This window comes from Lolium rigidum, chromosome 4 (genome assembly GCF_022539505.1).
Source record: "Lolium rigidum isolate FL_2022 chromosome 4, APGP_CSIRO_Lrig_0.1, whole genome shotgun sequence".
Lineage (NCBI taxonomy): Eukaryota > Viridiplantae > Streptophyta > Magnoliopsida > Poales > Poaceae > Lolium > Lolium rigidum.
In genome coordinates, this window is record NC_061511.1 from 135232634 (window position 1) to 135254430 (window position 21797).

At 42.4% G+C, this 21797-nt stretch overlaps 1 protein-coding gene across 1 annotated transcript; it reads left to right on the plus strand.

Moving 5' to 3' along the window:
- Nucleotides 1-433: 433 nt before the first annotated feature.
- On the plus strand, nt 434-3310 carry LOC124705711 (alpha-galactosidase-like). Its single transcript, XM_047237416.1, has 14 exons — nt 434-681; nt 784-845; nt 1000-1056; nt 1250-1284; nt 1391-1494; nt 1609-1684; nt 1785-1909; nt 1989-2072; nt 2158-2222; nt 2314-2396; nt 2475-2565; nt 2657-2706; nt 2810-2953; nt 3062-3310. The coding sequence occupies exons 1-14, from the start codon at nt 521-523 to the stop codon at nt 3164-3166; spliced, it is 1242 nt and encodes a 413-aa protein (XP_047093372.1). The 5' UTR covers nt 434-520; the 3' UTR covers nt 3167-3310.
- Nucleotides 3311-21797: the final 18487 nt, after the last annotated feature.

Consider the following 21797-nt stretch of genomic DNA (forward strand, 5'->3'; position numbering starts at 1 on the left):
TCATTAAAGTCTCCCCCTACCAAAAGTGGTATAGTTTGATCACTGCAAACATTGCCCAGCTCCACAAGGAACTCTTCTTTATCACCACTCTGAGCAGCTTCATAAACAATAACCAGACACCATTTCACAGACAGCTTCAGATCCAGTAAAATTATTTTTATATAAAATCTGCCTAGTGAAGTGTCACAAATGGTAAACCTGGATAGCCGAAAACCACCCAGGATACCCCTACTTCTACCCACTGAGCTGATCCATTTCCAGTCAAATTCCCCTGAAAAAAGCAGGTGAGTAATCCTTCACCTGCTGCACAGTTGTGGATATGAAACGGATATAAGTATATTTGTTACTACTCCCATGTGGCTGGACTTCGTGATTAGACCGGAGCGTTTGCGTATATAAAGACGAGATTCAGGACAATCGCGGGCAATAATTTCGCTCCGTTAACTGTTCCTGACCACACACGTATATTGAGGGCACGACAGCAGGTAGTGACAGAGAGAAGGAGACTCGGCAGAGATCAATGGAGTGTGGTCGTAGCCCGCCGTGGACCAGGCTGCCGGCGCTGATGCTTGTGCTGCTTGCCTGCGCCGTCTCCGGCGGCGAGTGCAGGGTGGTGCACGTCGGGGAGGCGCACCGGAGGAGCATGCTGGCCAACGGCCTCGGCTCGACTCCACCCATGGGGTAAGCTTCTGCTGCTGCTGGTAAACTGCGGTGTAACTAAGCTTAATCCCTGCAGATCAAATCCCATGTACTAATCGCGATCGATCTCTTGTCGATTCTCAGGTGGAACAGCTGGAACCACTTCGCGTGCGACGGCAACGGCGAGGTTGTCATCAGGGAGACCGGTACCGCTGGCTGCTAGTCTCTTTGCTCTTTATCTACTGGGTTTCATGAGATGTTTAGCTGTTCTTTAATCGCAGCTTGTAGTGATAAACTAGTATGGCACTTTATTATTTAGTTCTCTTGTTCGTTAATTTCCTTGTGTGTCTGATCGAGCAGCCGACGCGCTTGTCTCCACCGGGCTCGCAGCTGCCGGCTACAGATACGTCAATCTTGGTGCGTTGCTGCCACACTCTCATACGTCCTTGCTCATTGATTGTTCGTTTTCTTTTGCTATTCTGCTTTTTTACTGCCAAATCCTTTTTATCTCTCACTTGTCTTCTCTGCTTTTGTATTTGTAAATATAAAATTGACTTAATACTGGTGTTTGAATTGAACTGAGCCGACTCTATGTGTTTTTGCTGTGTAGATGATTGCTGGGCAGAACCCGAACGCGATGCAAAGGTCTGTATAAAAATCTTTTCTTGGAATGCCTGAGGTCTTCTAGACAGTAAATCGCTGATTGGCAAGTACAAAATTGCTTACGAGGATAAACCTTTGTCTGCTGCAGGGCTATCTTGTGGCGAACAAGAAGACGTTCCCGCATGGGATCAAAGCGCTTGCAGACTACGTCCACAGCAAGGGGCTCAAGCTTGGGATCTACTCTGATGCAGGGTAAGTACACACAGGATACTAGTTTCCGATCTACTTCAACTCAATTAGAAGAACAGTGATCGTCGTAACAGTAATTACCCTGTTCCCCTGATCGTGTTTTTCCTCTGAATCAAGATACAAGACGTGCGCGAAGGCTCAGCCTGGATCCCTCGGCTACGAGGAGAAGGACGCCAAAACATTCGCCTCCTGGGTAAGGATCGGTTTAAGCTCTCATCCATACGTTCCACCCTAGAGTTTCTGCTGCGTGCGTTTTCTGAAACTCCATCGATCGGAATTGCTGGTGTTGGCAGGGCGTGGACTACCTCAAGTACGACAACTGCAACAACGGCGACCTGAAACCGCTGCAGAGGTACCCTGACATGAGCAAGGCTCTGATGAAGACCGGCCGCCCCATCTACTTCTCGCTCTGTGAATGGTATGATGGTGTTGGTATATGCACACTGATTAACTGATCTTGAATCCTGCGTTCCTGATGTGTCGCCGTTGTTGAGCAGGGGCGACATGCACCCGGCGAAGTGGGGCGCTGCGTACGGCAACAGCTGGAGAACCACCGACGACATCCAGGACACCTGGGAGAGGTTTACAGCTTCACTCTGTATATCCATTGATGTAGCAGTACTCATTGAGAATGTTCAGAGACTGATAGTGGTATTGGTGTTTCAGCATGACGTCGAGGGCCGACCAGAACGAGGTGTGGGCGGAGTACGCGCGCCCCGGCGGCTGGAACGGTCAGTCCCTAAATTGTAAACGGTTGATCCGTTCGTCTGATCTTGGGTTGCTTTTCTGACGCTCTGCTGGTTACTGTGGTGTGTGATGCAGATCCGGACATGCTGGAGGTGGGCAACGGGGGGATGACCAACGACGAGTACATCGTGCACTTCAGCATCTGGGCCATCTCAAAGGTCTGTCACTGACTGAATTGTACTCTGAATTCTATTCTATATGTGTGTTGCTCTACTGACAGCATTATATGCTTTCAGGCGCCTCTGATCATCGGCTGCGATGTGAGGCACATGTCGCAGAACACCTACGACATAATCGCCAACAAGGAGGTGATCGCCGTCAACCAAGGTGATTCCTGAAACTCTGTCCGTTTCGCTCTGAATTGCCGACCTTTAGCTCTGCCTGTTGACTCGTTGAACTGATCATGGTGTTGGCGCAGACCGTCTTGGCATCCAGGGGAAGAAAGTAAGGATGCAGGGGAGCCAAGAGGTAAGATGGCGCAGGAGCTTGCTAAAACTTCCCACGCCGTAACGGATTGTAAGCTGAACACTGATGGTATGCTGAAACGACCCTGTGTGATTGTGCTATGCAGCTCTGGGCTGCGCCGCTGACGGGGTACAGGATGGCGGTGCTGCTGGTGAACCGTCACGCCAAGGACGACGCCGAGATCACCGTGCACTGGGACGACATCGGTCTCCCCGCCGGCACGACCGTCGAGGCCAGGGACCTCTGGCTGGTACGTCTGCCTTTCCTACTTTCCTGGCATTTTCAGATGCCTTCCGGTTGCATTGCATGATCAATCTTAACCGTTTTGTTATGCTGATGTGGTTTTTGTTTGCTGCAGCACAAGACTCTGGACGCCAAGTTCACGGACAAGATGGCCTTCAACCTGACGTCGCACACGGCCAGGATGTTCGTGCTCACGCCTCTCAAGTCTCAGATCAACTAACTGAGCAATCACGTGGCACTGCAACGATTATTTGGCCGTATAAAAATTGATTTGTAGCTACATATAGAGGAAGGTTTTCTGTACTTCTAATTTTGGAACAAGTATGATTTTTATTGAAAATAAGAAGTGGTTATTTCTTGCGTATCCATTTGCGGGCTAGTGGGCGGGTTGAGTGCAAATTGCCAAAAGAGTGTTGTTGCGACGATTCGATGTGATGCAATCGATCTTGATGATGTCCTCCATCCTGGCGACAAGAACCTTCTTCCCTATGCGCTATTTGAGTCTTCTGCTTGGCATCACTCGTCTATGGGGAATTGACTTCCAAAAGTTGGAAGATAAAATTTTCGGAAAGTTCACGTCTAAAAATTGGAGGAATTCAACCAAGGCTGTCGTAGGGTGCTTGTTTAGGCGGTCTCCACTTCTCAAGCTATCTACCTTCCTCATCTCCCTTGAACTTGCGAATGAAGTGTTAAATAAGATTAATTCGCTCCTCCGTGCATACCTTTTTGGACTGGTTGTGATAAAATTACCGGTGGCAAATGCATGGTTAATTGGGAGACCGTTTGCTATGAAGCTTTTTCGCCTTGGTATCATGTATCTTGTGAAATGTGCCTAGGCTTTGAGGCATAGATGGCTCGGGCTTCATTGGATTGATGACACAATAGAGTGGATTGGTTTTGGAAATACTTGCCATGAGAGTGATAAAGAGTTATTCTCCGCGGCCACGGTGGTCACGCTAGGCGATGGAGACAAGATGCAAAATTTTGGACACTGCCTTGGTTATTGGGTAGAGGACCAAAGGACAATACCCTAAACCTTTCCAAAGGAAGGAAAAGGAAAAAATAATGTTCTTTTCGTGACAACTTTTGTACTAACCAACTTGACATGCAAAATAGTTTTGATATTGATAGTATTCATCAATTGGTCACACTTTGGGAGATGATCTGAAGTGTCAACCTCACACCCAGTACCCTCGGCACAATCCTTTGGAAATTCATCAATGATGGGTAATTACTCCGCCTCATCTGCCTACGAGATGCAATTCTAAGAAATCATTGTAAGCGTCAAAGATTGGTGGATAAGATTAGCCTTAGAGAGAGTGAAGCTCTGAGCTCGGTGGTTATGCTTGTGTCATGCGAAATTTGGAAGGATCGAAATGCGTGGATCTTCCGATATCACGTGACTACCATCTCTACTATCACCGCCAATATAAAAAAGGAGGCACGGACTTGAAGTATGGGCGGGCTAAATTCTAGAGGAAGGTAATTCCTAGAGAGTAGTTCCTCCTTACAAGTTCTAGGAGATGTCCTAGGCATTTCGGCTTACAAGACTTCTAAACTCTTCTTTTTAAGTCTTTTGCCTTGTTCATAAAAACTATACGGTCTAAATCTGACGTCGCTACTAGCGGGGCGTATCTTCTAAGAGCTCTAATCTCCCAGTGTTTCAGTGTTTTGAGGGCTTGTGATTGCTCCACAGGTTTTACGTATTTGTAGTCGTTGGATCAAGATCGGAGGAGCCTCAAGCATCCATTCGGTCGGTTCAGGCTACAGGGGTCCACATCATCAAAAGAGAAAAGGAAGAAGCGAAGTCTTCCGCTCAGTCCACATATGGCCACCGCCTCCTCTTCCGACCGCAGGTTTGGCCGTCGGTGCTGCAGCCTCCTCTTCTGCTCCCACAGGTTTGGCTACCGGCGCTCCCGCATCTTCTTCCGCTCCCCCGGGAAAGGGCGCCGCCCCACGGCCGGAGAATCAGCGGCGGCTTGGTCCCTACACGGAGGAGGAGGGAAGGTGGGGGTGGCCTCGTTGAGACGGAGCTCGGCGGCGTGGCAGGTGAGCTCGAGCGCCTCACGCCACCATGTCCCGACGCGGATTCCGGCGGGGTGGTGTCAGATCCTCACACTGTATTACTCACGAATTCACCAAGGTTGGATACAATTCCGCAGCGTCACGCTGGGAGGAGAATCGCGGCCGTAGTCGGAGGAGGAAGAAGGGAGTCTGGGACAGTGTCCAGAATACAATTAATCAATCGATCCCTCATTCTTGGCCTGACCGTGCTTAACACCTGCTCCTGTCCTGAACCTAGTTGGTCCACTCTTGGGTTGTAGCTTGGGCCGCTTGATGGGCCTCCCGTATCCTTTGCCGCTCGTCCGTCCTCTGCTTCACCTTGACAGCTTCAGAGAGGTACTGGGTCGTGACAATACCCCTCCCTGGAGAACCAGCTTGCCCCCAAGCTGGTGCTTGCGGGAAAGCATTGACGATCGTGAACACGGGCTCCCAGGATTGGCACTCTGGCGGTAACCCTAACCACTGGATACGTACCTGGGGTACTTGCTTGCTCCCCTTCTGATGATGCGCTCATCGGTGACAGACAGTGGCTGGACAACAATACATGCATCAACAAATGTCAATGGTAGGTCAGGACTTACAATGTCTTGGGGACGAATGGCTTTTTTGAGTTGGGACACATGGATGACGGGATGGATGCGGGAAGACTCGGGAAGCTTCAGCTTGTAAGAGACGTTGCCGACCTTGCTGAGGATCTCATATGGTCCAAAGAATTTAAAGCCCAGTTTCTGTGAGGCTCGTTGCGCCACTGACACTTGCACATATGGTTGTAACTTCAGGTACACCCATTCGCCCATCTTTCTAGTCGCTTCTTGTCTGCTTGCGCCTTCATGCGCCGTTGAGCTCGCTCGAGGTGATGACGAATTAGTGGCAACAGGTCAGCACGCTGGTAGCGTGCAAGACACACGTCCGTTGGGAACCCCAAGAGGAAGGTGTGATGCGAACAGCAGCAAGTTTTCCCTCAGTAAGAAACCAAGGTTATCGAACCAGTAGGAGTCAAGGAACACGTGAAGGTTGTTGGTGGCGGAGTGTAGTGCGGCGCAACACCAGGGATTCCGGCGCCAACGTGGAACTCGCACAACACAATCAAAGTACTTTGCCCCAACGTAACAGTGAGGTTGTCAATCTCACCGGCTTGCTGTAAACAAAGGATTAGATGTATAGTGTGGAAGATGATGTTTGTTTGCGAATAACAGTAAAGAACAAGTATTGCAGTAGATTGTATTTCAGATGTAAATAATGGATCGGGGTCCACAGTTCACTAGTGGTGTCTCTCCCATAAGATAAATAGCATGTTGGGTGAGCAAATTACAGTTGGGCAATTGACAAATAGAGAGGGCATAACAATGCACATACATATCACGATGAGTACTATGAGATTTAATCAGGGCATTACGACAAAGTACATAGACTGCTATCCAGCATGCATCTATGCCTAAAAAGTCCACCTTCAGGTTATATCCGAACCCCTTCCAGTATTAAGTTGCAAACAACAGACAATTGCATTAAGTATGGTGCGTAATGTAATCAACACAAATATCTTTAGACAAAGCATTGATGTTTTATCCCTAGTGGCAACAGCACATCCACAACCTTAGAACTTTGTGTCACTGTCCCAGATTCAATGGAGGCATGAACCCACTATCGAGCATAAATACTCCCTCTTGGAGTTACAAGTATCAACTTGGCCAGAGCCTCTACTAGCAACGGAGAGCATGCAAGAACATAAACAACATATATGATAGATTTATAATCAACTTGACATAGTATTCCATATTCATCGGATCCCAACAAACACAACATGTAGCATTACAAATAGATGATCTTGATCATGATAGGCAGCTCACAAGATCTAACATGATAGCACAAGAGGAGAAGACAACCATCTAGCTACTGCTATGGACCCATAGTCCAGGGGTGAACTACTCACACATCAATCCGGAGGCGATCATGGTGATGAAGAGTCCTCCGGGAGATGATTCCCCTCTCCGGCAGGGTGCCGGAGGAGATCTCCGAATCCCCCGAGATGGGATTGGCGGCGGCGGCGTCTCTGGTAGGTTTTCCGTATCGTGGCTCTCGGTACTGGGGGTTTCGCGACGAAGGCTTTAAGTAGGCGGAAGGGCGGAGTCGAAGGGCTGACGAGGGACCCACCCCATAGGGCGGCGTGGTCCCCCCTCTGGCCGCGCGACCCTATGGTGGCGGCGCCTCGTCGCCCCACTTCGTTTCCCTTTCGGTCTTCTGGAAGCTTCGTGGAAAAATAAGACCCTGGGCGTTGATTTCGTCCAATTCCGAGAATATTTCCTTTGTAGGATTTCTGAAATCAAAAATAGCGTAAAACAACGAATCGGCTCTTCGGCATCTCGTCAATAGGTTAGTGCCGGAAAATGCATAATAATGACATAAAGTGTGTATAAAACATGTGAGTATCATCATAAATGTAGCATGGAACATAATAAATTATAGATACGTTTGAGACGTATCAAGCATCCCCAAGCTTAGTTCCTACTCGCCCTCGAGTAGGTAAACGATAACAAGGATAATTTCTGAAGTGACATGCTATCATAATCTTGATCAATACTATTGTAAAGCATATAAGATGAATGCAGCGATTCGAAGCAATGGTAAAGACAATGAATAAACAATTAAACCATATAGCAAAGACTTTTTATGAATAGTACTTTCAAGACAAGCATCAATAAGACTTGCATAAAAGTTAACTCATAAAGCAATAAATTCTTAGTAGAAAGCTTTGAAGCAACACAAAGGAAGATATAAGTTTTAGCGGTTGCTTTCAACTTCAACATGTTTATCTCATGGATAATTGTCAACATAAAGCAATATAACAAGTGCAATAGGTAAACATGTAAGAATCAATGCATGCAGTTCACACAAGTGTTTTCTTCTAAGATAAAAAGAAGTAGGTAAATTGACTCAACAATAAAGTAAAAGAATGGCCCTTCGCAGAGGGAAGCATGGATTACTATTTTTGTGCTAGAGCTTTTCATTTTGAAAACATAGAAACAATTTTGTCAACGGTAGTAATAAATCATATGTGTTATGTATAAGACATCCTATAAGTTGCAAGCCTCATGCATAGATTACCAATAGTGCTCGCACCTTGTCCTAATTAGCTTGGATTAACACGGATTATCATTGCATAACATATGTTTCAACCAAGTGTCACAAAGGGGTACCTCTATGCCGCCTGTCCAAAGGTCTATGGAGAAAGTTCGCATTGGATTTCTCGCTTTTGATTATTCTCAACTTAGACATCCATACCGGGACAACATAGACAACAGATAATGGACTCCTCTTTAATGCATAAGCATTTAACAACAAATAATGTTCTCATTAGAGATTCAGGATTGATTGTCCAAACTGAAACTTCCACCATGATTCATGGCTTTAGTTAGCGGCCCAATGTTCTTCTCTAACAATATACATACTCAAACCATTTGATCATGAAAATCACCCTTACTTCAGACAAGACGAACATGCATAGCAACTCACATGATATTCAACAAAGGTGTAAAAGTTGATGGCGTCCCCGTAAACATGGTTACCGCTCAACAAGCAACTTATAAGAAATAAGATACATAGCTACATATTCTTCACCACAATAGTTTTTAAGGCTATTTTTCCCATGAGCTATATATTGCAAAGACAAGGAATAGAATTTTAAAGGTAGCACTCAAGTAATGTACTTTGGAATGGCAGAGAAATACCATGTAGTAGGTAGGTATGGCGGACACAAATGGCATAGTTTTTGGCTCAAGGATTTGGATGCACGAGAAGTATTCCTCTCAATACAAGGCTTAGGCTAGCAAGGTTGTTTGAAGCAAACTCAAGTATAAAACGGTACAGCAAGGCTTACATAAGAACATATTGCAAACATTATAATACTCTACGCTGTCTCCTTGTTGTTCAAACACCTTAACCAGAAAATATCTAGACTCTAGAGAAATTAATCATGCAAACCAAATTTTAACAAGCTCTATGTAGTTCTTCATTAATAGGTGCAAAGTACATGATGCAAGAGCTTAAACATAATCTATATGAGCACAACAATTGCCAAGTATCAAATTATTCAAGACATTATACCAATTTTACCACATGCATCATTTTCTGTTTCCAACCATATAACAATGAACGAAGCAGTTTCAACCTTCGCCATGAACATTAAAGATAAAGCTAAGAACACATGTGTTCATATGCAACAGCGGAGCGTGTCTCTCTCCCACACAAGGAATGCTAGGATCCGATTTTATTCAAACAAAAAAAAAGCAAACAGAAGCTCCAAGTAAAGCACATAAGATGTGATGGAATAAAAATATAGTTTCACTAGAGGTGACCTGATAAGTTGTCGATGAAGAAGGGATGCCTTGGGCATCCCCAAGCTTAGATGCTTGAGTCTTCTTAAAATATGCAGGGATGAACCACGGGGGCATCCCCAAGCTTAGACTCTTTCACTCTTCTTGATCATATTGTATCATCCTCCTCTCTTGACCCTTGAAAATTTCCTCCACACCAAACTCAAAACAAACTCATTAGAGGGTTAGTGCATAATCGAAAATTCATATATTCAGAGGTGACATAATCATTCTTAACATTTCTGGACATTGCACAAAGCTACTGAAAGTTAATGGAACAAAGAAATCCATCTAACATAGCAAAACAGGCAATGCGAAATAAAAGGCAGAATCTGTCAAAACAGAACAGTCCGTAAAGACGAATTTTTCTGGGGCACTTAACTTGCTCAGATTAAAATGCTCAAATTGAACGAAAGTTGCGTACATATCTTAGGATCATGCACGTAAATTGGAAGATTTTTCTGAGTTACCTACAGAAGGGGCTGTTCAATTTCGTGACAGTAAGAAATCTGTTTCTGCGTAGTAATCCAAATCTAGTATCAACATTACTATCAAAGACTTTACTTGGCACAAAAATGCAATAAAATAAAGATAAGGAAAGGTTGCTACAGTAGTAACAACTTCCAAGACTCAAATATAAAACAAAAGTGCTGTAGTAAAATCATGGGTTGTCTCCCATAAGCGCTTTTCTTTAACGCCTTTCAGCTAGGCGCAGAAAGTGTGAATCAAGTATTATCAAGAGATGAAGCATCAACATCATAATCTATTATATATTAAAAGTAGATTACGGGCTAACCAGAAAAATTATAAAAAGCTAGAAATTCCCACAATAATTAGAAACATCCGACCATTTATTTAATAGACTAAAAATCCATAGCCATTAGATTAGACGTACGTAAAATTTACCCACCTATGCCATTACAATAGGGTTAACGTATGAGGTATCTCTCACAATTTTCTTTTATTTCCCCCTTTTTCTCCACAACGTGGCCGCCGCCTCCAGGAGCAAGGCGTCTTTGACATTGACACCGAGCAGCTAAAGCATGTACATCTCAAACTCCAATCCGCCGATCGCTTGGTTGCCATCTTCAACGCCGGATCCTTTTTTTATCCATGCATGGCCAATCGTGATCTCTTCTGTTCAAATCGCCCATCACTTGGTTGCCGGATAATTGATAATTTTGTGTAAGCTGGGACCGCACTAGCTAATGCATTACCATGTGTATGTGCAAAGACACGGACCATCAATTCTCCATGCTGAAATTCGAATCAATCTATGTCGTAGCTCAGGTATCAAGTCAGAATCGTGACCCTTAAAGATGGCAGATGGTAATTCTGCATTATTCTAATCTAAAAGGAGTTCCTGAAGTTCTTAGTAGATCCCCAAAGAAGCAATCATGGAATCATCCATCGCCAAATATGCCTCAGGAGAACGAGCCGATCACCTTGAGCATGGAGAGCAGATTAGGTCCGTGATCACCTGTAGCTTCTACAGTAGATCATCGACTCCTCCGGTATAATCTATGTACATTGCAGTGATACAACGCATGAACTGCCCCTTGCGGACCTGCGCCTCCTCGATCTGGGTCAGAGCAGATTAATCAGGTATGTGATCAGCTGCCTCATCTACTCCTTCATTATAATCTATACATACTTACTTTGCAATCGTATAATCTAGAAGTTCCAGTCAACTTGATACATACCCTTTCCTGCACATGACTTGCTTGGTTGATGTCTGTCTATGGCAAATTATTGTGTTGTAACTAAGGTTAGGGTACCAATTCTGGGAGAAAACCAAGCGGAAGCAGTTCTATGACTATTATCAGTTCTGGCATCAAAAACCTTAGTTACTATAGATTAAAATTCTGGACTGAAAATTTGCAAATGGCAATAAATTAATCTTTGCTTTTTAAAGAACCAGGCATGAGCTCTGCAAAATAGTATTATAAATAACAATTAAGTGGAGTGTTTAGTTTATATAAGAAATATTATAGCCACATAGACGTGCAATGTAATCCAAAACTTAATTTTTTTTTGACATTTATAAGATGGAAACTCCTAGAAGTATTAGTAGAGATGGAATCGACTTTATGTTCTCTGTACATTTTGCAAGCAAAAATACTACTGTCTAAACCAGTTGATCAAATATCAGTTATTCAGGGTGCATAAGTTCCACGTCTTAACTCGATTGTTTTTAAATCTTCTAGACAGTTCCTAGCATCATTTCCCGATCTGGAGAGCTACACCACTTCACCGGTATCAAGGGGATCAATATATAGGCACTCAAGGAGGAAAGAACATGATCGGAGGTGACGGCACCGGCAGCCGCATGGAGAAAATTGATGATGTCCTACTTCCTGGTAAATTAATCGCTTCATGTTCTATTTAGAATACGTTAATGCATCTCTGAGTAAAATTCCCCTGTTCATTGTCAGATTAGAGAAGAGAAACTAAAATTTCTTGCAATATCATGATAGTGCTGATATAAAAAACATTCTTATCTCAGCATAAGGGGTTCAACACATCCCAGTAGGCTGGATGTCAAACACAGATTTAATTGTCAAGCTACAATGTTACGTTTTTTTTTCCAGAGCAAATAGCACGGTGGTGATTGGGACCTGCTGGCATTCTCATCTCAGTTCTTGCGTACACTATGGTTGTGATGGTTGTCTCATAGATTGATGGGATGAGGCTCCAATGGCAAACAAGAGTACCAAAGGGAATATGTAGGCGGTCAAGGAGGCAACATGATCGGAGGTGACACCACCAATGGCCACGAGGAGAAAAATGATGATGTACTACTTCTTGGTAAAATAGTTCCCTCCGTGTTTTCTGGTACATATCAGAATATTTATAATACATTAATGCATCTCTGAGTAAAATTTCCCTGTTTAGTGTCAGATTAGAGAAGATCACCTAGAAGTTCTTGTAGTATCATGATACTTCTGATATAGAACACAATCTTATCTCAGCATACGAGGATCAATAGATCCAAGTGGGCTGGATTTCACACGTAGATTTAATTGTCAAGCTGCAATGTTACGTCCATTTTTTTCCTGAGCAAATAGCGCCGTGGTGATTGGAAGCAGCTGGCATTCTCATCTTACTTCTCACGTGCACTATGGTCATGATGGTCGTCCCGGAAATTGATGGGATGAGGCTCCAATGGCAAACAAAATATGTTTTGAGGCTCTCGGCACAACTCTAAGGGATGCATTAAGGCATAGAAATGAGAACAGCAGCCAGAGACCATCCGCTAGAATAACGATGGTTCTAGGACGGGACTTCCGCAAGATACGGTTCTACCAAAGGAAAGAAGACACAACATAGTCACTTTATCAATTTAAAGGGCATATTTGGCAAATGATATAACATAGAAACAAAAGGTAGCAGAATTTGTGGACTGGATTATCAATATTGACGATGGAAGAAACATATCGGCAGAAGGTGAAGAATTAATAAAAATACCAAGTGACATACTACTGAAAAAAAGGAAATGATCCAAAAAAAAAAGTAATCGTAGAAAGCATCTAACCAAATTTGAGGCAGAGGTACTGCCAAGGAACAAAACATTGTGGAAGATAAATGAATATATAATAGATTAACTTATATACTGGTGAAGAGAAAACTTATCTAAACTGACACAGTATGCAGAGCACCAACCTTAAATGGCGAAACAAGATATGCGACACCCAATGTAGTTTCTAAATAGATTAACATTCCCAGGAATCCCAAGTCGTGAACTAAAACTAAAAGTAAGTCTACCTCGCCTTTCTAAAATATATAATGATAGATGAAACTTTTAAAGGTCTGAAAAAAACTTTCAATTAAAATCCATGATGTATATATATACAGTTACAAGTTGATGTGGTAAAATGGATATGATCTACTACTATACCAAAATATAAGAAACATGCATCATGATTAAGATTAAAAAACATTACTTCCTTTCATCATAATGGGATTCAGTAAGTGTAGCACTAACCTTTGAAAGAGGATGACTAATATTGAAAATTTGGTATATTTATCTATGATATTATGATATGAGAAAAAAAACTAAATAGGCCTACTAATGCTATGACTATAGAAATCATTTACTTTCCGAGATAACTTAATGAGAATCTTATTCTATGGTGCAGGAGGAAATGGGAAAAAATTATAATCTATGTATACAGATTACCTGATGACGAAAGCTCCCTGAAACTAGGAGCATAATATGAATTCGAAACTAAGATTGAATCAAATCAATAATATGTGAGGAAGAAGAGACAACATAGCATCGTCTGATATTACAATAGAGTGTATGGGTACTTCCATTGCAGAATCGAAGTAGGAAAAAAATGCAGGCTGGTACTAATTCTTGGCAGCGTCCTAGATGATTCAAATGAGCAATACGCACCAGGACCTCTGCAGTAGACGGCCAACGACCTGCGCCGCCAGCCCCTCGCACTCCTGGCCAGACCCAAGATGCTTGGCCCTCTTCAGCCCAGACGTCCGCCATGCTACTCCAACAACAATACCTCAGGTTTCATTTGTAGATTTGTGGGCAAGGGAGAATATGAGCAAGCTGATTTAGGCGGATTCCTAGGACAGCGGAGACAACGAGATTTAGTGGATTCCTATGAGCGGAGGAAACCAGATTTGGAGACTAGCGATGGAAAATTGAAAGGAGAAGTGTAATGGAGCAATGGGGAAAAATGAGGATGTCTCACGGAAAGGACTTCAAGAAAATAATACTACTGTTTACTTTTGTAACAACCCATTTACGGGAGCGATGTTTTGGCACATGGAAGCGTATGCTTCCTTTATTTTAAAATGCATGTTAGACATATTTTGAAATGTTCAAAAATTTGAAACAAAAATTTCGCACGTACATCTTCATGTGCTACGCGCTCACAAAGTCGTTCCATGAAAAATTGACTTGTCATGTGGCGTGTGTAAAAAAGATAAAATTCGGTGCTAAAACAAAGATTTGTGACAAGATAAATTTTCTCTTTTTCACGTAGACTACAAAAAATATCATTTTTTTCGTGAAACTTGACAAACACACATATATTATGGAGATGTACATGTAAATTTTTTTGTCAAATTTTTTTAACACTTGGAAATATATTTTTATTGTAGAGGGATCATACGCACCCGGGAGCCGAATTGAGTTTCTGCCCACTTAATCCCAAAGTAAGACAACGTCCAATAAATACTGCACGAGACACGCAAACACATAAGTGAGCTATTTCAAAACATCTAAAAAGATATACAAAAAATCATTATCCATGAAAATTTAGGACCATATTTATGTATAAAAGAATATTTAAAATCATCGTCCCTATAATCCATAATAAGTGTCGGAGATTTAATACTAACTTAGTATAAGTTTTGTATTAACTTTCTGACACTTACTACGAATTTGAGGAATACAAAAATAGTAATTTATGTGCATACATTAGGTTAGATATATTTAAATAATTACAAGTATTCCAAAAAAAATATTACAAGGTTAATACTTATCTTCATACCAAGCTGTATTAAATAAATTGATTGAAAAGATTAGTAGTTTGAACACGCAATCCTATGATTTAGATAAATGGCTACTATTTGTTAGGTCATTAAGAAATGACTCTAACATGTGGATTGTATAATATAATACATTTTATAGAACATCAAGATGTAGGGCGCGCATGCGTGCGGGTTATATATTGTACAAGAACAACTGAGTAGTAATTTACACATATACATTGATTAGATATATCTAATTGCAAATAATTTAAAATATAATACATTTTATAGAACATCAAGATGTAGGGCGCGCATGCGTGCGGGTTATTATTGTACAAGAACAACTGAGAAGTAATTTACACATATACATTGGTTAGATATATCTAATTGCAAATAATTTAAAATATTAAAAAGTTAGTTCTTATCTTCATATCAAACTCTACTAAAAATAAAATTGAATAAAAATAATAGTACTTTGAACATGCCGTCCTAGAATTAGATAAATGCCTACCATTTTTAGGTTGCTGAGAAATTAATCCCTCCTAGATGGTATAAGAAATTTTACGGACCATCAAGATGTCGCCTGCGCATGTGCGCGGGCCACTGTGCTAGTTTGTTCTAATAATAGAATCATAAGGTAACTTCATTCTCTTTCTAGGGAAGTGTTCCATACCTTTCTTGAGAGGAAATTGATACTTAATATTACCTTCCTTCATATCAATGGTAGCACCAACAGTTCGAAGAAAATGTCTTCCCAATATAATGGGGCAAGATGCATTGCATTCAATATCCAAGACAACAAAATCAACGGGGACAAGGTTATTGTTAACCGTAATGCAAACATTATAAATCCTTCCCAAAGGTTTCTTTATAGCATTATCAGCAAGATTAACATCCAAATAACAATTTTTCAATGGTGGCAAGTCAAGCATATCATAGATTTTCTTAGGCATAACAGAAATACTTGCACCAAGATCATATAAAGCATTACAATCAAAATCATTGACCTTCATCTTAATGCTGGGCTCCCAACCATCTTCTAACTTCCTAGGAATAGAAGTTTCAAGTTTTAGTTTCTCTTCTCTAGCTTTTATGAGAGCATTTGTAATATGTTTTGTAAAGGCCAAATTTATAGCACTAGCATTGGGACTTTTAGCAAGTTTTTGTAAGAACTTTATAACTTCAGAGATGTGACAATCATCAAAATCTAAACCATTATGATCTACAGCAATGGGATCATTGTCCCCAATATTTTGAAAAATTTCAGCAGTTTTATCAGTTTCAGCAGTTTCAGGCAGTTTTGCACGCTTTGCACTAGGAGTAGAAACATTGCCAACACCAATTATTTTACCATTGATAGTAGGAGGTGTAGCAACATGTGAAGCATCATCATTATTAGTGGTGGTAATAGTCCAAACTTTAGCTACATTATTCTCTTTAGTAATTTTTCATTTTCTTCTCTTTCCCACCCAGCATGCAATTCAGCCATCAATCTAATATTTTTATTAATTCGAACTTGGATGGCGTTTGCTGAGTTACAATTTTATTATTTTTATCTTCATTAGGCATAACTTTCAATTTTAAAAGATCAACATCAAAGGCAAGACTATCAACCTTAGAAGCAAGAATATCAATTTTACCAAGCTTTTCTTCAACATATTTGTTAAAAGCAGTTTGTGTACTAATAAATTCTTTAAGCATGGCTTCAAGACCAGAGGGTACACTCCTATTATTGTTGTAAGAATTACCATAATAATTACCATAACCATTACCATTATTAGAAGGATATGGCCTATAGTTGTTACCAGAATTATTCCTATAAGTATTGTTGTTGAAATTATTACTTTTAATGAAATTCACATCAACATGTTCTTCTTGGGCAACCAATGAAGCTAAAGGAACATTATTAGGATCAACATTAGATCTACCATTCACAAGCATAGACATAATAGCATCAATCTTATCACTTAAGGAGGAGGTTTCTTCAACAGAATTTACCTTCTTACCTTGTGGAGCCCTTTCAGTGTGCCATTCAGAGTAATTGATCATCATATTATCAAGAAGTTTTGTTTCCGCCCCCAAGGTGATGGACATAAAAGTACCTCCAGCAGCTGAATCCAATAAGTTCCGCGAAGAAAAATTCAGTCCTGCATAGAAGGTTTGGATGATCATCCAAGTAGTTAGTCCATGGGTAGGGCAATTGTTCACCAAAGATTTCATTCTCTCCCATGCTTGAGCAACATGTTCATTATCCAATTGCTTAAAATTCATTATGCTACTTCTCAAAGATATAATTTTAGCGGGAGGATAATATCTACCAATGAAAGCATCCTTACATTTTGTCCATGAATCAATACTATTCTTAGGCAAAGATAGCAACCAATCTTTAGCTCTTCCTCTTAAGGAGAAAGGAAACAATTTTAGTTTTATAATGTCACCATCTACATCCTTATACTTTTGCATTTCACAAAGTTCAACAAAATTATTAAGATGGGCAGCAGCATCATCAGAACTAACACCAGAAAATTGCTCTCTCATAACAAGATTTAGTAAAGCAGGTTTAATTTCAAAAAATTCTGCTGTAGTAGCAGGTGGAGCAATAGGTGTGCATTGGAAATCATTATTATTTGTGCTAGTGAAATCACACAACTTAGTATTTTCAGGAGTATTCATTTTAACAGTAGTAAATAAAGCAAACTAAATAAAGTAAATGCAAGTAACTAGTTTTTTTTGTGTTTTTGATATAGAGATCAAGACAGTAAATAAAGTAAAACTAGCAACTAATTTTTTTGTGTTTTTGATATAGAGAACAAACAAATCAGTAAATAAAATAAAGTAAAGCAAGACAAAAACAAAGTAAAGAGATTGGATGTGGGAGACTCCCCTTGCAGCGTGTCTTGATCTCCCCGGCAACGGCGCCAGAAAAAGAGCTGCTTGTGACGGTGCTGGCGTGCAGTTGACGTGGGAGATAGAAATCTTTGTGGTGTAACTTTTCTTCAGGTCCCCGGCAACGGCGCCAGAAAAAGAGCTTGATAGCGTGCAAGACACACGTCCGTTGGGAACCCCAAGAGGAAGGTGTGATGCGTACAGCAGCAAGTTTTCCCTCAGTAAGAAACCAAGGTTATCGAACCAGTAGGAGTCAAGGAACACGTGAAGGTTGTTGGTGGCGGAGTGTAGTGCGGCGCAACACTAGGGATTCCGGCGCCAACGTCGAACCTGCACAACACAATCAAAGTACTTTGCCCCAACGTAACGAGTGAGGTTGTCAATCTCACCGGCTTGCTGTAAACAAAGGATTAGATGTATAGTATGGAAGATGATGTTTGTTTGCGAAGAACAGTAAAGAACAAGTATTGCAGTAGATTGTATTTCAGATGTAAAGAATGGACCGGGGTCCACAGTTCACTAGTGGTGTCTCTCCCATAAGATAAATAGCATGTTGGGTGAACAAATTATAGTTGGGCAATTGACAAATAGAGAGGGCATAACAATGCACATACATATCACGATGAGTACTATGAGATTTAATCAGGGCATTACGACAAAGTACATAGACCGCTATCCAGCCATGCATCTATGCCTAAAAAGTCCACCTTCGAGTTATCATCCGAACCCCTTCCAAGTATTAAGTTGCAAACAACGGACAATTGCATTAAGTATGGTGCGTAATGTAATCAACACAAATATCCTTAGACAAAGCATTGATGTTTTATCCCTAGTGGCAACAAGCACATCCACAACCTTAGAACTTTCTCGTCATCGTCCTGCATTCAGTGGAGGCATGAACCCACTATCGAGCATAAATACTCCCTCTTGGAGTTACAAGTATCAACTTGGCCAGAGCCTCTACTAGCAACGGAGAGCATGCAAGAACATAAACAACATATATGATAGATTGATAATCAACTTGACATAGTATTCCATATTCATCGGATCCCAACAAACACAACATGTAGCATTACAAATAGATGATCTTGATCATGATAGGCAGCTCACAAGATCTAACATGATAGCACAAGAGGAGAAGACAACCATCTAGCTACTGCTATGGACCCATAGTCCAGGGGTGAACTACTCACACATCAATCCGGAGGCGATCATGGTGATGAAGAGTCCTCCGGGAGATGATTCCCCTCTCCGGCAGGGTGCCGGAGGAGATCTCCTGAATCCCCCGAGATGGGATTGGCGGCGGCGGCGTCTCTGGTAGGTTTTCCGTATCGTGGCTCTCGGTACTGGGGGTTTCGCGACGAAGGCTTTAAGTAGGCGGAAGGGCGGAGTCGAAGGGCTGATGAGGGACCCACCCCATAGGGCGGCGCGGTCCCCCCTCTGGCCGCGCGACCCTATGGTGGCGGCGCCTCGTCGCCCCACTTCGTTTCCCTTTCGGTCTTCTGGAAGCTTCGTGGAAAAATAAGACCCTGGGCGTTGATTTCGTCCAATTCCGAGAATATTTCCTTTGTAGGATTTCTGAAACCAAAAATAGCGAAAACAAAGCAATCGGCTCTTCGGCATCTCGTCAATAGGTTAGTGCCGGAAAATGCATAATAATGACATAAAGTGTGTATAAAACATGTGAGTATCATCATAAAAGTAGCATGGAACATAAGAAATTATAGATACGTTTGAGACGTATCACACGCTCCTTGAGCCACACATCTAACTCTGTATGCCCAGTTGCTTCGGCTTGCTGGAATCCAAAGTGACGAAGTTTACGGCCATAGAGTACCTCAAAAGGGCACCTGCCCAGGGCTGAATGAAATGAGGTATTGTACCAATAAGCTGCCAGTGGTAGCCACTTTGACCAGTTTTTTGGGTTTGAATTGACTAGGCATCTCAAATATGTCTCAAGGCACTGATTGAGTCTCTCAGTTTGTCCGTCAGTCTGAGGGTGATAAGAAGAGCTCATATTCAGTGTCGTTTCAGCTAATTTGAAGAGATGTTGCCAGAAATTACTGATGAACACCTTGTCTCTATCAGAAATGATCACTTTAGGCATGCTGTGGAAGCAATACACTTTGTCCACAAACAGTTGGGCCACTGAGGCTGCTGTGAAAGGGTGTTTCAGTGGAATAAAATGGCCAAATTTTGTGAACTTGTCCACCACCACTAGGATGGTATCAAATCTTCCTGATACTGGCAATCCTTCAATGAAATCCAGGCCTACTGAATGCCAGACTTCCGGAGGAATGGGCAATGGTTGTAGTTTCCCAGGGAGTTTGGTGTGTTCACTTTTGGCTTGTTGACACACTGTGCATTGATGTACATAGCTGAACACTTCTTGCTTCATATTTGGCCAAGAGAACATCTGTTTGACCTTGTGGTATGTCACCAAAGGACCTGAGTGGCCACCAAGACCGCTGCTGTGCAATGCAATGAGCACTGCCTGTTTCGCTTCAGTGTGTGTACCCAGCCAAATTCTTCCCTTGTGTCTTATTACTCCATCCACAAGTGAAAAACCTTGCTCATTGGACCCCTGCAAGCTAAGTTCTATGTACAGCTGCTTGGATTTTTCATCTTTTGTGTATCCTTCAATCACTATTTCCATCCACCGTGGTCTTGCCATTGAAACAGCACAGAGAGCCATTGGTCGACGTGACAAGGCGTCCGCTGCCACATTTGCTTTGCCTTGCTTGTAAATTATCTTGTACTGTAGCCCAACGAGTCGGAAGAAGGCTTTCTGCTGTATCTTCGTGTTAAATTTGTGCTCACCAAGGTGGATCAGACTTCGCTGGTCCGTGTGAATCACAAATGGAGCGTGTTGAAGATATGATTTCCATTTTTCAATTGCCAGAAGAATCGCTAGGCACTCCTTGTCATATATGGACAAGGCCTGGTTCTTGGGACCAAGAGCTCTGCTCAAGAATGCTAGCGGATGTCCATGTTGCATCAGTACCGCGCCAATCCCAGTTGCACAGGCGTCCGTCTCAAGCACAAATTCTTGCTGAAAGTCTGGTAGCGCTAGCACTGGGGCTTGTACGAGCACCCGCTTGAGTGTTTGGAATGCTTCATCCACGACTGGAGACCATAAGAACGACACGTTCTTCTTCAGCAGGTTCGTAAGCGGTCTGCAAATTATCCCGAAGTGGCGGATGAATTTCCGGTAGTAGCCGGCGAGGCCCAAGAACCCCCGCACTTGCTTCACGTCTCGTGGCTGAGGCCAGTGCTGGACAGCGGAAATTTTTGCTGGGTCTGTAGCCACCCCGTTGCCACTGATTATATGCCCCAAATACTCCAAGGATTTCTGCGCGAATGAGCACTTGCTCTTTTTCAAGAACAATTTGTTTTGTTCCAGTATCTGAAATACCTCTGCAAGATGTCGCTTGTGGTCTGCAAGTGTCTTGCTGTAGATAAGCACATCATCCACAAAGACCAACACGAAGCGGCGAATTGCATGAGCAAATATCGTGTTCATCGCCGCTTGGAAGGTAGCTGGCGCAGAGGTCAATCCGAAAGGCATGACGCGGAATTCATAGTGCCCTTCATGCGTCTTGAATGCAGTTTTCCTCTCGTCCTCGTCGCGCATCCGGATTTGATGATATCCGGAGCGCAAATCCAATTTTGTGAAGAATTGGGCGCCCACCAGTTCATCGAGCAGTTCGTCGACGACTGGCATGGGGTAACGGTCTCTGACGGTAACGGCGTTCAGTTGGCGGTAGTCAACGCAGAAGCGCCACATGCCGTCCTTCTTTCTTACCAACAACACCGGCGATGCAAAAGGGCTTCAACTCGGTTTGATTATGCCATGGCGGATCATGTCCTTTATCTGCCGCTCGATTTCATCCTTCTGCTGAGGCGAGTATCGGTAAGGTTTGACATTAACTGGTTGTACACCTGGCATCAACTCGATACGGTGATCAAATGATCTACTCGGTGGCAAATCCTTTGGAGTATCAAAGCAATTTGCATGTCCTTGGAGGAGCTGCT

What these genes read in the sequence shown, in the direction of transcription:
- LOC124705711 (XM_047237416.1), top strand. Translation starts at nt 521, where the DNA reads ATGGAGTGTGGTCGTAGCCCGCCGTGGACCAGGCTGCCGGCGCTGATG. An exon ending in AACCCGAACGCGATGCAAAG is followed by an intron (nt 1,285 to 1,390) that starts GTCTGTATAAAA and finishes TGTCTGCTGCAG; the next exon opens with GGCTATCTTGTGGCGAACAA. An exon ending in GGATGCAGGGGAGCCAAGAG is followed by an intron (nt 2,707 to 2,809) that starts GTAAGATGGCGC and finishes TGTGCTATGCAG; the next exon opens with CTCTGGGCTGCGCCGCTGAC.